This window comes from Gobio gobio, assembly GCF_949357685.1.
Source record: "Gobio gobio genome assembly, chromosome: 2".
In the NCBI taxonomy this organism is placed as follows: Eukaryota; Metazoa; Chordata; class Actinopteri; order Cypriniformes; family Gobionidae; genus Gobio; species Gobio gobio.
Window position 1 is genome coordinate 40,067,987 of NC_137098.1, and position 14,442 is coordinate 40,082,428.

General features: G+C 37.9%; 1 protein-coding gene across 4 annotated transcripts in view; it reads right to left on the reverse strand.

Moving 5' to 3' along the window:
* ncapg2 (non-SMC condensin II complex, subunit G2) overlaps positions 1-14,442 on the reverse strand; it is a 40,203-nt gene that overhangs the window by 17,099 nt on the left and 8,662 nt on the right. Inside the window, exons 9-20 of one of the 4 annotated variants that reach the window (XM_079801149.1) lie at positions 12,231-12,323; positions 11,957-12,082; positions 10,788-10,967; positions 6,347-6,499; positions 5,969-6,191; positions 5,728-5,822; positions 4,963-5,136; positions 4,771-4,841; positions 4,218-4,371; positions 2,711-2,884; positions 2,257-2,367; positions 1,754-1,882 (exon numbers count right to left, since the gene is read on the reverse strand). In XM_079801149.1, the coding sequence (XP_079657275.1) occupies positions 1,754-1,882; positions 2,257-2,367; positions 2,711-2,884; positions 4,218-4,371; positions 4,771-4,841; positions 4,963-5,136; positions 5,728-5,822; positions 5,969-6,191; positions 6,347-6,499; positions 10,788-10,967; positions 11,957-12,082; positions 12,231-12,323 (1,683 nt within the window). Of the gene's footprint in view, positions 1-1,753; positions 1,883-2,256; positions 2,368-2,710; positions 2,888-4,217; positions 4,372-4,770; positions 4,842-4,962; positions 5,137-5,727; positions 5,823-5,968; positions 6,192-6,346; positions 6,500-10,787; positions 10,968-11,956; positions 12,083-12,230; positions 12,324-14,442 lie in introns of all 4 variants that reach the window. The other 3 variants (XM_079801148.1, XM_079801151.1, XM_079801150.1) reach the window with 3 other exon arrangements.

Sequence of the window (14,442 nt, forward strand, 5' to 3'; positions counted from 1 at the left end):
GGCTATAATCGTTCTAAAAATACAAAAGTAACAGTGCCATTCAGTAGCGATCACTATAGATCCGCAGTCTTTACTCTTGAAGACTGAACCGGTTGAACAGGTTCTGCTTGATCATCTTCACTAAAATGTTCTGGGTCTGATTCGGGCTCAAATTGGTATGGTTTTATTGACGCCATCGTTTCTAATACTACCAAAGCACAGTCTACGGTAAAGGTAAGGGGTGTGACGTTTCCGACAAACGTGCACTAGTTGGTTAGCGAATCACAACACACTGGGCCAGCTAACCAATCTGAGCCCATTGCGTATTTTTGAGGGACCGGCTTCATACAACCTGGAAACCAACAGACCGTTTTTACAAGGAGGGACAGAGCATTGTAGAATAAAGGTAAAATATATGAAAAATAATGCAATTTTTTAAAAACGAAGCATGAACACATGTTACGGTGCACCCCACAAACACAATCAAGCCTTCGAAAGAATGTGTTTTACCACCCCTTTAAAATTACTGTACAAAATAGAACTGTAATTCTATTTTAATATTAATATTTTAAGGTCGTTTCACAGACAGGGCTTAGATTAAGCCAGGATCATACCTTAGTTCAATTAGGACATTTTAGTAGCTTTTATAAACATCCCTTAGAAAAAAACATTACTGGTGTGCATCTTAGAACAAAACAATGGCACTGATATATTTTAAGATATGTCAATGCAAGTTGCTTTCAGCCAAAACACCTCAAACATGCCTTTTAGTATGGGACTAGCTTAAAGGGTTAGTTCACCCAAAATTGAAAATTAGCCCATGATTTACTCACCCTCAAGTCATCCTAGATGTATATGACATTCTTCTTTCAGACGAACACAATCAGAGTTATATAAAAAAATGTCCTGGCTGTTCAGAAGGCCTTTATTAACCCCGGAGCCATGTGTCTTTTATGATGGACAGATGCACTTTTATGGACTTCAAAAACAGACACAGACAGAAACAGCCATTCACTGCCATTATAATGCTTGGAACAGCCATGACATTTTTTAACATAACTCTGATTGTGTTCATCTGAAAGAAGAATGTCATATACACCTAGGATTGCTTGAGGGTGTTTAAATCATGGGCTAATTTTCCTTTTTGGGTTAACTAACTCTTTAAGCCTTGTCTGTGAAACCTGGGGCACAATTGTTGCCTGTGATGGCAAAGCTGATTTTTCAGCATCTATCACTCCAGTCTTGTCTGGCTACCAGACCAATTTAAGATTGAACATTGGTCTGGGGAGTCTGCTATGCATTTTCTACTGCACAAGAGGCGTGATAAACGAGCATAATTCAAATGACTCTGTATGCAATTGGATAGTCCTTCAACAAATCAGACCACAAGAGGCGTGATCAACGGGCAACGACCCATCGCTTCTCTATCCGTCATCGTGTTAAACCCGCCAATAGCGCGCCAGGTGGTCTGTGATTGGTTCCCGCAAAAGTTTAACAGAAGCAGGAGAAATGAATGTACAGGTTTCCAGACTGAGTTGCAGGGCGAAATCAAATGGCTGGCAGATCAGGCTGGGTTTACCCAGTCTAACTCCAGCCTTCAGTGTCACATAATTCTTCAAAAATCATTTTAATATGTTGATTTGGTGCTCAAGAAACATTTCTTATTGCCACCAATTTTTACAGTTGTGCTTCTTAGTATTTTTGTTGTTATTTTTTAAAAGAAAAATTACCAAAAGAAAAAAAAAAATACATTCATAATGATCATGCCACTCACTTCTACTGTCTTCCTGCTTAAAGACAGCTGTTGCTCACTGCTGGAGTTGGCCAGGAAAGGAAGGACTCTCTTCTCTACCCAGGACACAGAATGCTCCAGGGATTTGAGGAACTCCCGCTCCTCTGGGTACTGTAGAATCAGAAACCGTTTTTTTGTTCAATATAAAAGTGGTCTTAAAGAGCATGCAATAAACCACTGCTTGATCTGTAATTCAAGAAATCTCCGTTATGTCTAATGGAAACCATTTGCTCAGATTTGCAAAGAACGACAAAAAACTGAGTTGAGTTGCTGACCTGCTTTAACTGCTGAAATGCATTTGTGTCATGTCACCTCAGTGCTTGAGAACTTATAGGTAATGTACTGAGAGACAACTTATTTTTCTTAAACCTCTCTTCACATCCTAATAACTTAATTATTCTGAGTGTGTTCAGTGAATGATTGCTTTGTTTGGTGTGTGAAGGACTCAAAGAGCTCATGCAATGGGGTTACAGCTATATACTCACTTTGTGTTGAAGGTGGATACTGAGTCTGCCATGGAAGACAAAAGCTCTCAGTGCTGTCTCAATGGCTGCCACGCTGACCTCTGATCCACTCAGAGAGGAGAACAGCAGCGACTGGACACATATACAAAAGAGCAATGACAATAGTTCTGAATTGATGGTACATTATGGATTCAGTTCAGAACTAAGCATAAAAAAGAAAAACTCACTTTTCCAATTCTCATAATTATGGAAGCTCATCACTGTGCTTTGATTAGAATAATAAGGGCAAAAACATCACGACATTTAGCCAAACAGCTCGGTGCAGCATTATATTCACAGCAAGAATAAACTGCTAAAAACCTGCAATTACCTTATGTACTTTGTAACTAATGACAGTTAAAACACAACACGCAATAGGAGTACATTTTCACCAATATTCTGTAATGGTAATCATCAAACCTCATATCTACGGTACCTTCCATTTGTTGAGGGCCTTCTGGAGCGTTCTGATCTGATCCAGCGGCAGCGTGAGAAGACAGTCTCGTGTTTTAGGGCGCAGGACCAGATAATCCAGATAGTCCAGGCCCAGATCTGGCTTTGACTCTTCTAGCCCATCAAAATGCACTTTGCCCGTCGTATCTTCATCACCCTGCTGAATATAGAGTGATCATAGAGGATATAAAAAAACAACATACACAGCTAATGAACCCCCACAACAGGGCTCTAGACTGCAACTGCTTTTTTCCTGTCAATGCGGCTGAATTTTGTTAGAGGTTGCAATAGTGCCACTACCAATTTGATAAGCACTGCCATTTCTGTTGAGTATGAGAAACCTTAAACGGCAAACGTGCCAAAAGCGAAAAGAAGCAGCACTGCTCGTTTGAACAGCGCCACATGGACCATTTATCAGCTCGGCTAATGCATTTACATGTCACGCAACCACTAAAACAGCGCTGTGAAATCCAGTGAGAAGCATTCAGGTTTGGCATTGGTTGGGTTGGTTCTCTCAGTGGTTTAAACTAGTTTAAAGCCAGATGAAAATAGTGCTAACATTCTCAACAACATTGATGCAGAAAATAGGAGAAACACTGAGCCACAATGATCGAGTCAGAAGGCTTTTCAATCCACAAATCACCAACATTTTCATTCATTCATTCAACACATTGTCCCCAAAGGGCAATTAACCAAGGCCAAGTAGAGTAACAAACAATAGCTATACATAAAAGCACCATACAGTAAATAAATAACATAATATGCACAAAGTACATAATGACATATTCTGCTACTGGCAGATACCTAACAAACAATTCCAACCATTTTTACAAATGTATAAATATGTAAAAATATATCTGTATATATAAATAAAATAAATAAATACATTAAAAAAATTGACCCCCAAATGTTTGCTGTTAAAAATTTACTGTAACAACAATAACTGTGGTATTGTTGCAGAAATGTGGGATATTAATAGAGAATTTTGTTTTATTATTAATGTAGACATGTAGCCTGTGTATTAAAGGAGTAATGGAATATAATTACCATTCGTATTTATACTAAATGTGTTTAGGCTACCGTTTTTCATAACGAAAAAATCCATATTGGTTTTTACCATGATAATGAGGTGCCATGCGTGGTTTTACCTGCGGCTATCATTATCTGCAAATGCATAATAGCATGGAAGACCAATTTTAATAAGAGTAGACTCATAACACAGTAAGCATAACCTAATTTTTAAAGGGTAAAATTTAAATGTTACATTTTTACAGGTTTTTGTTTATGAAAATAAATGTACAGCTGCATCCTAGCTCAAGCTAATGCTACTGTCAAATGTGCATTTGCAAGAGACCAAACATGTATTATTAATACCCCCCGCCACCCCGGTGCTACCAAATCACGTGCTGGTGCTACCATCCTTAGAACTTGCCACTGCTCTCAAATGTTAGTCTAGAGCCCTGGACAAAGACACTTTACACAACAATTACCGCTTTCACAGGTGCGGCCTCCGTGAGCCAGTTCTCTATCAGCTCCACAATATGGCTGATCTGCCCCCAGCTACAGAGACACTCCACAGACTGACTGTATGCCGTCACAGCAGTGCCCGCTTTCAAACTCCTCAAGTGAGACATCACTTTACTCCTGCGGAGAGGAACACACAGTCATGCAGTACACCCAGACTGTCCTACAGATCGCTCTTAAACCTTGAAAACACACTCAATCCCACCAGCATTAAAGGACGCCTTTTGGATAAAATGGGAATCAGAATTGGCATTTCACTTTTGAGCCAACCTGCTGTTCTGGGGAAATGGCTTAGACACCATGCCGACTGTGTTAGACACTCAGCAGGAAAGAAGGTTTTGAAAAGCTCTTTTCTTCATTGAACTGTTCTTTGCAAGAACAGTTCCCCCAAAAATAACAATTTAGAAAATGAATCTCTAAAAGAGTGCGTTTTCATTTTTGGTTGTCCCATTCCTTTGAAATGGGGCATTTAACAATGTGAGCTGAATTCAGGGGTTGTTCAAGGGGAGTGTAACTAACCTCAGAGCTGGAACAGAAGTGGCAGGAAGTAGAGAGGCTAGAAGAATGAGAGGGGCTTTACACCGCTCCTCCTGCACACACATATATACATAGACAACTGCGTCATGTTGCAACCATATTTCATCAGCTCTAATGATGTGATTACAGCGTGCAGCTTTGCCCTTTGGTACCCTGTGGGAATGAGCCTCTTACCTGAAAGATTTTAAGATACTGGGGCAGAACAGATGCAAATTTTGACGTGGTGTACTTGAAGGCCTCTTGGTTAGCAATGAGAGATTTCTGAACACTTTTCCACAGAATGACGAGAATCTCCAGCAGGCTGGCCATGGAGGCAGTGTCCTGCACTGAGAGAACATCCTCCAACATCTAGTGACAATGAAAAGCGTAAGCATTATTATTTATAGCTGTTTGAAGTTCCCCATAATTGCTTGGCAGTGGATGGGACATTATGGAAAGTATTTAATCTGAATGTTGACCGGCCTTTCTACTTGTTTAAGAATATACTTCCGATATATGGTAATTAATATATATATATATGTATTTGAATGTTTTTCAAGAAATTAATACTTTTATTCAACAAAAGGTACATTAAATTGATGAGAAGAAAAAAAAACACAAATACCTTTACATTATTACAAAAGATTTCTATTTCAAATTAATGCTGTTTTTCTGAACTTTCTATTCTTTATAAAATGATTAAAACATTTTTTTAAATTGTATAACGGTTTCCACAAAACATCTAGGAGCTGTTGTAGGAGCTTTACCATCACAGGAATAAAATACATTTTAAAATATATTAAAATAGAAAACATTTATTTTAAATTGTAATAATATTTCACAACATTACTGTTTTTACTGTATTGTGCTTGGTGAGCAAGAGGCTTTCTTTTAAAAACAAACAAAAATCTTACCAACCTCAAACTTTAAAACAGTAGTGTATGCTGCATAAAGTCTCACCGTGCTGTTTTCTTTATTGCTAGAGGTAAATTCATCATCCCCTGCATTTTGAATGCACACATTCAGACATTTTCGGATGACCAGCATTAGCTTGACTACAAAGAGAAAGCACATTGAGTTAAGAGTGACACATACTGTACTTACAAATGACAAAACCAAACCCTGGTAACTCAACACAACACTCAATATAAAAAATAATTGACATTAAGAAAGCTTACTGGGGTATCTAAAGCAATCTAACCTATATTAGCAGGAGCTGTGTACAGATAGGCATGCTGGTAAAACTTGCGAGCCGCTCCAGGGTTTGTCTGAATCAGGGTGACGCATCGCTCACACCAGACAGTCTCTGGTTGGTTGACTGGAAAGAATGAGTTGAAGAGGAGATTGACAATTCGCTTAGAGACAGGAGGAGAGTCCATCTCCAATCGAGCCAGCAGGTGCTCCAGGGAACAAACTTTCCAAAACTGTAGAATGACAAGGGGTGAAAGAATAGGCATAAATGCACAAATAAAGAAATATTTCATTTAAATTAACATTTTAACTCAACTAAAGGCAAGAGAACAAACAAAGTGACATATAATGTCAATAAAAAACAATATAATTTGGTATAAACTCTTACCTTGGCTGCCCTTACACCCTTGATCTTGAGGAGCATGCCCACAAAGGCAACACGCACCTTTTCAGAGCTGTCGTGGAGGCTACTCTTCAATGCAGGCAACAGTTTTTCCATGAGTGGATGGCTTAAACTGTTATCCAGAATTATAGACATGCACTGCAGAGAAAACAAAAGCACAAAAAATGAGAATGATACACTCACCTAAAGGATTATTAGGAACACCATACTAATACTGTGTTGGAACCCCTTTCGCCTTCAGAACTGCCTTAATTCTACGTGGCATTGATTCAACAAGGTGCTGAAAGCATTCTTTAGAAATGTTGGCCCATATTGATAGGATAGCATCTTGCAGTTGATGGAGATTTGTGGGATGCACATCCAGGGCATGAAGCTCCCGTTCCCCCACATCCCAAAGATGCTCTATTGGGTTGAGATCTGGTGACTGTGGGGGCCATTTTAGTACAGTGAACTCATTGTCATGTTCAAGAAACCAATTTGAAATGATTCGAGCTTTGTGACATGGTGCATTATCCTGCTGGAAGTAGCATCAGAGGATGGGTACCTGGTGGTCATAAAGGGATGGACATGGTCAGAAACAATGCTCAGGTAGGCTGTGGCATATAAACGATGCCCAATTGGCACTAAGGGGCCTAAAGTGTGTCAAGAAAACATCCCCCACACCATTACACCACCACCACCAGCCTGCACAGTGGTAACAAGGCATGTTGGATCCATGTTCTCATTCTGTTTACGCCAAATTCTGACTCTACCATCTGAATGTCTAAACATCGAGACTCATCAGACCAGGCAACATTTTTCCAGTCTTCAACTGTCCAATTTTGGTGAGCTTGTGCAAATTGTAGCCTCTTTTTCCTATTTGTAGTGGAGATGAGTGGTACCCGGTGGGGTCTTCTGCTGTTGTAGCCCATCCGCCTCAAGGTTGTGCGTGTTGTGGCTTCACAAATGCTTTGCTGCATACCTCGGTTGTAACGAGTGGTTATTTCAGTCAAAGTTCACATTTGTCACATTATATATATATTTATTTATTAGGGATGCACCGAATATTCGGCCACCGAAAATTTTCGGCCGAAAATGGCCCAAAAGTGCATTTTCGGTTTTTGGCCAAAAGACTTTTATCACCGAAACAATATGGTCGAAATGTTGTAATGACGCAAAAAGAAATCGCGACCTGAACGTGCTTGTCTGAAGCAACATGTCTGCGGTGTGGACGTATTTCAGATATCTGAGAAACACCCACGTCTGCTCCATGCACACGCACTGACAGCGAGAGCTCATGTTCTCGATGAGAAGAGGACCAGACTTCACTGTGAAACCGAACGGTTTCCGAATGCAATCTTTAACAGTGGGCATGTTTTAAGCGCGGAACACACTTAAATCCGAGTTCCCACACCAACATCGATCAACATGTATCACGAAATTCAAACGATAAATGCCGTTTTGACGCTCTTTAATGTGGCATCACTGATCACATCACAGTTCAAGCCGCGGCGCGCGCGCGCGTGAAAGCGATCATCTGTGAGCGCGATCGATCATCTCTTCCTTAAGAATAAACATGAATGAACATTGGGGACCCAACTTACGGTCACGTAGCATATGTGGTGTAATCGCTCAGTCAGTGTTTCAACGGCGGAAAGACCTCAATATAACTGAGGCTAAACTAAACAGTCATGTAAGTTAGCATCACATTTACCTCAGGCAGTCATTCAGTGTCCACAGCTGTTAGTTCACTTGAGAAATCAACTCTTTCACTAAATGACATATATATTAGCCGTTATATTCATTATATTCTACTTAACCTGTTAATGATATCTTGATTATTTCATGTATGTTTTAATAAACCTGTCATGAAAATGACAGACAAAAATGATCATATTTCAACAACGAATTGGATAAAAAAATATTTTATAATTAGATTTAGATTATGTGAAGTTTACATGTTTGCGTACTATGTTATTTGAGTGTTGATTATTAGACCTAAAAATAAACAGCAACTGAATTTAGGCTAATAGTTTGGGCTCTGTTGTTAACTTTTAATATTAATGTGCAAGTAAGGGCTCCCTATGTAGTTTACAGCAATATCTTCAATAAACATTTAGTTATAATCTAATTTATTTAAGGACAGATACTTTTTTTTTCAGTAAACCAATACAAATAAATAAAAAGCCATTTTGTAAAACTGCTGTACCGAACCCGTACCGAACCGTCAGTTTTGTGTACCGCTATCCCTATTCTGCAGTTAACATATGGGCTATGGCAGTCTTTGCTTTGATACACTATTATGTTGAAGGCCTACAGAGAAAATAGTTGTATCTTTAAGCAGTTGCACTTGTTCTGAATGCACTTTCTTGTAGTAGTCCTACAGAGAAAGATTTTAAATGCACTAGACCTAAATGCACTTTGTTTTTATGAGAGAACATTTCATTTTATAACCTTTCTGTAGGCCTGTACATTATTATTTAATGTACACATGAGTGGGGTCAAGTTAAACATTTTAGTTAGAATTTTATTTTATACTGTGCATTGTTGCAATGTGCTAAATAAATATTGGCATCATTTGTAATTGATTTATTCTTTGAAACTTTAATATTAATTTATGCAATTGCAATGCCTTGATTTTAGTAAAGTTAGTACACAGTCATAGTCATAGATGCAATGGTACTAATAATTGGCATAATTTCTTTCGGTGTTTCGGTTTCGGCCAAGAATTTTCAATTCGGTGCATCCCTAATATATATATATATATATATATATATATATATATATATATATATATATATTAGGGATGCAACAATACAGTTAGTCCACGGTTCAATACATACCTCGGTTTTTAACCACGGTTTTCAGTTCGGTTTGGTTCTGATGGCTTGTCACATACATTTTTTGTTATTCTATTCTTAGGCGACAGGAACAGCAAGAGGTTAAAGAGAAAAAAGACTTTTTTTTTTATTGCAATACTCTTTCTTTATTTTACTTAAAAGAATTGAAAAACCTTACTTAAACTTAAAGCTTTACTTAAAAAACCCTTGTACACATTCCTAGTGTATTGTATAATATAAAATATATATATATAAAGATTTACACTGGCAGCTCAGAGCTGTACAGCAGCATTTAAGTATGAAATTGAATGAATGAATGTAAAAATAAAACACTACATAGACTTCACTATAAAATATAAATTGATTCTTATTAAAGCTCCTGTATTTAAGTTTTTCAGTCAAGAGCAGTGAGTGATTTTCTCTTTGTCTTTTGTTGTTGTATTAACATTAAAGGGATATTTCACTCAAAAATGAAAATTCTGTCATCGAGAAATGAATACAGGTTTGGAACAATATTAGAGTGAGTAAATAATGAAATCATTTTATAGGTGAACTGTCCCTTTAAGGATCGCGTGTTCACTACTGCCCTGTTGTCAATTTAAGACCTGCGTGCATCTAATATACAGAAACGATTGCGATTTTACTTTCACTTTAGATATAACCTGTTTATGTTAACCTTGTGTGTATTTGACAGTATTAGCGCAGTAAAACGACTATTTAGTCCTGTAATCACGTGTTTGACAGGCTTTTAGTGCGCGCTCGGAAAAGCGCATGTTAAACCGCGCACGCGAATGAGCCGGAAAGGCTTTAAAACGCATGCAAATAATGAACTTTCATGATTGTGAATAACTATAGTGTTCCGTTCCGTGAGTATAACTCCACCACTAACGTGTGATGTGAATGTATGTCGCGTTGTTCAGTATATTGGGATGGAGGCAAATTATAGAATTTGTAGAAAAATAATTAATTAAATGCGAAACCGAAAAAAAAAAACGCAATTCACAAGCGCGTATTGAACCGTGAATGCCGTACCGAACGGTTCAATATTATATTGAGAATTGTGGCATCCCTAATATATATATATATATATATATATATATATATATATATATATATATATATATATATATATATATATATATATATATATATATATATATATAGACCATGCCAAGTTCTCCCATCTCATTACATAACAATTGAGGCTAGTATTTTACTGCTGCTAAGATATTTTAAACTATAATTATTTTCCTAAACATTATAAGAACAAAAGATCAAATGAATTCTGAACATTTATAATTTATTAATTTAGAATAATTACATACTTTAGAATTTATTTTGTCTTTCAGGTTAAAATGATTTAGTAAGCAGTGCTAACTAACCTCTGAACTAAAAATTAATGATTGGGACCATTCATTCCCCGTAAAAAGCCTTTTAGTTTGAAGCTTTTAAACGAATAAATCACACTGCAGAAGACAGTGTCCTTCCGGAGCGGTACATGGCTTTAAATTGCATTCTACTTCAAAACTAAAGCAGAGAAATTGCACCCCATCTCTTCCTCTCTGATCGCTTTTCTCAAGTGACTGACAGACAGTCTGGGCTTTTACCATGAAGACGGAGCAGCGGACATCTGGAGAGCTTGTGTCATTAGCCAGCTGAAGGATGAGCTTCTCCAGGAGGTCAGTGATGACCGTGGAGGGTATGACCTCCCAGCAACGACCCAGGACAGAACAAACTCCGAGCACTGCTGAAGACCGCACAAGGGGCTGGGGGTCATCAAGGAGAGCCTATAGAAACACAATTTGAGTCAATTTGATAGCGGTATAAGCTACTATCTTTTTTGTCGACTGCCATCGAGTGCAACAGTTGGGTTCTTCCGACAGTAAAAATCCCATTAATTTTCTCCACAGGGGAATTGATTTGAACAATTTCTAAAGCGTTAAAGACAGATCATGCTCCGGTTCTTATGTTGTTTTTTTAAGCTATTAGACTGCATTATTAAAATAAATGTAAATTGTTTTTTAAATAATCGTGTTTAACAGTGGAATTCCTTGTAAAAAACGATATTAGTCATGATACTGCAAAGAAAGCACTCCAATATGCATATTTTGCAATAAATGTAAAATATGTTGTTTCTATATATAATCAACTACAATCTTTAAATTAATAGTTTGATTTAAATATTTCTCCAAATTTTTAGTTTGTCATTTGCAATGCTTCTTGAGATTGTAGTCCTTTCCCCTCATTAAAGGGATAGTTCTGTCACCATTTACTCACCCCTATGTTGTTCCAAACCTGTATGAGTTTCTTTGTTCTGCTGAACACAAAAGAAGATTTTTTGAAGATTGTTTGTAACCAAGCAGATAGAGCAACCATTGATTGGTTCAATGGTTCATTCAATGGTTGCTCTATCTGCTTGGTTACAAACATTCTTCAAAATATCTTCTTTTGTGTTCAGCAGAACAAAGAAACTCATACAGGTTTGGAACAACTTGAGGGTGAGTAAATGATGACAGAATTTTCATTTTTTAAATACTTTTTTGCTTCAAATTAAAGTTTGTAATAGTTATTCACTTCATAGCTGGTTGGTTTGGTTCATGGCTTATAACTCTTAATAAAATCCCTATGGGAAAAAATACTGCCGGAACCAAGGCCGCTGAAAAAGTGGGTGGGGCCTGTTGCACTGTATTTGCACACATTGAAAACTTAAATCCTTGAATATTACAAAATATCAATTAAGCATATTAATGCAATATGGAATCAGCTGCTGACATACAAACAGTAAATCGAGTTGCTTCTGAACAGCCTGGTCAACCATCTCACTGCTCATGCTGGGGTCATGGATTGGAAAAGCCTCAGTAAAGAGCAGTGTGGCATTGGCGCGAACCTCAGCATTAGTGGCCTGTTTAAATTGATTAGAAACAAATGAACAAGGTGATATATTTCATTGAGACATTGATTCATTAACTTTAGGCTTTAACTCATAGAACAGCGTATTTAAAGCATAAATCACAATAAAACAACACCGTGTCAACTGATTTATGATCTACCTTTAATGCTTTCCACATAATTGGCTTGTAGAGTCTGTGCAGCATCTCATCGATTCCCTCGCGAAACTTCTGCTTGTGGAAATAAGTAAGGATCTACATAGAGAGACAGTGACCATATTTAACTTATAGTGAAGAATTGTTTAAAATTTAAATCACAAATTTATCTGTTCCAGTTGCCAATATTCCCTTTAAGTGTCAAATGAGCCTTCTGATTATTATTTCTCTATCCTTTTCAGAATCCTTACTATGGCGTCAGCACAAATTTAGCAGTATATCATGAACATAAGGCAAGGCTTCATAATAGGCTTGCTGCGATAGTCATTGTTGCCGGTGTTTAGGCGTAACACCGGTTACATCAATTGACCTATCGGTAAGCCCCTCCCCTCATACGCAGATGAGCCAATAGCAGTTGAGTATCATTTGCGCTGGGACCGGAACTCGGACATCTTTAGGTGTCAGCTCCATAGAGATGCATTGGAAAATCCGAAGCTGTCATCGGTTTGATGGCGTTTATGCTGCAAAAATGCTAAAACGTTGTGCCTGAGGTACTGTAACACTGATTCCAGGTATCCTGAGAGGATTTTGTGTTTGTCATACTCTCGTTAAGTTACGATTAAAGTCCCTGCTAACATACAAACCGAAATAACTAACTGTTCTCACGTCATGTAACACTGCAACTTAGGTCAAAAACACGAAGGTCTACATTTCAGTGCCTCTCCATATTAAACTGGTTATTTGTAAATTAATTTCATTTTAGATATGTTTAAGGTCTACATCATCTGTCCTACTAAGGAGGACTCCTATTTTGATGGGTATTATAGTCTACGGGTAACGAAAGGAAGAGCTTGCACGCAGTTTATCGGAGTTGTTTTGCAGATACAAAGTTTACCAGTTATTAACTGCACCCTCGAAAAGGCATACGGTCTGTATGTTTGTTTACTGTTAGTTGTTTGAGTGTTTTTGTGTAATTTGCTGTGTATGTTAATGATAATGCAACGGAGAGAGATAGTTTGTGAATGAGACGTTAATGCGTACTTCTTATGCTTTGTTTGTTCAGCTCTTACGATGATTTTTTGGAGTGAATAACGATGCAATAAACTTGATAAACCATCAGTTAAGTTTGGCCATCATTCGGACGGGATATACGCTACAATCTGTGTCCAAAAACATCTTGGGATAAGGTTTTCACACTGACAGCTGTACATTGTAAGATAAAGCAACTCCGTTTGTTTGTCCGAGTTAGCAACAGTAACTAAGGGGGGCGGGGCTTACAATAGGTCAATTGCCTACTGCGGCACCGCCCCCACCGGTTTTTTTTATAGTAATAAAATAATTTTGTTAAGTTAGAGAAGAGACACTACAATTAAAAACTCAACGTGTCTGCTTAAAGGAACACTCCACTTTTTTTGAAAATAGGCTCATTTTACAAGTCCCCTAGAGTTAAATAGTTGAGTTTTACCGTTTTTGAATCCATTCAGCCGATCTTTGTATCTGGCGGTAGCACTTTTAACATAGCTTAGCATACATCATTGATTCTAAACAGTCCATAAGAATCTCATTCAAAAAATTACCAAAGACACTTTCAATATTTTTCCTATTTAAAACTTGACACTTCAACAGTTACATCGTGTGCTAAGACCAACTGAAAATGAAAAGTTGCGATTTTCTACACCTATATGGCAAGGAACTACTTTCTCATTCCTGCGTAATAGTCGCGGATCTTCGCGGCCGTACCATGGCTGCAGCGGCGCAATGATTCGTTGGTATTCTGTGAAACATGGTGGTAGTATACACCTTCGACTTACTATCCCAGCCCTTTACAACACACAGAACCATGGCTAATCACACAGGTAAATCCCAGGGTTCCTACACAATTTTCATTTCAAAATTCCATACTTTTCCAGACTTCCCTATAGATTTTTCCGACCATATTAAAATTCAACTGCTAACAAGTATGTTACATTCTAAAGATTTAGTATGGCGTTTTTGCCTTTGATTAGGATAGGAAAGTAGCTAGACAGGAAGTAAGGAGGGAGGGAGAGAGAGGGGGGCGGGATTGGGAAAAGTCCATGAGGCAGGACTCGAACTCGGGTCTCCCGAAGCACAACAGCACTACATGGCGACGCACTTACCCACAATGCTATCGGCACCGACAAGTATGTTACACTCTGAGTCAAAACCTCTATGTAGGCTATCATGTTAAATTTGTACA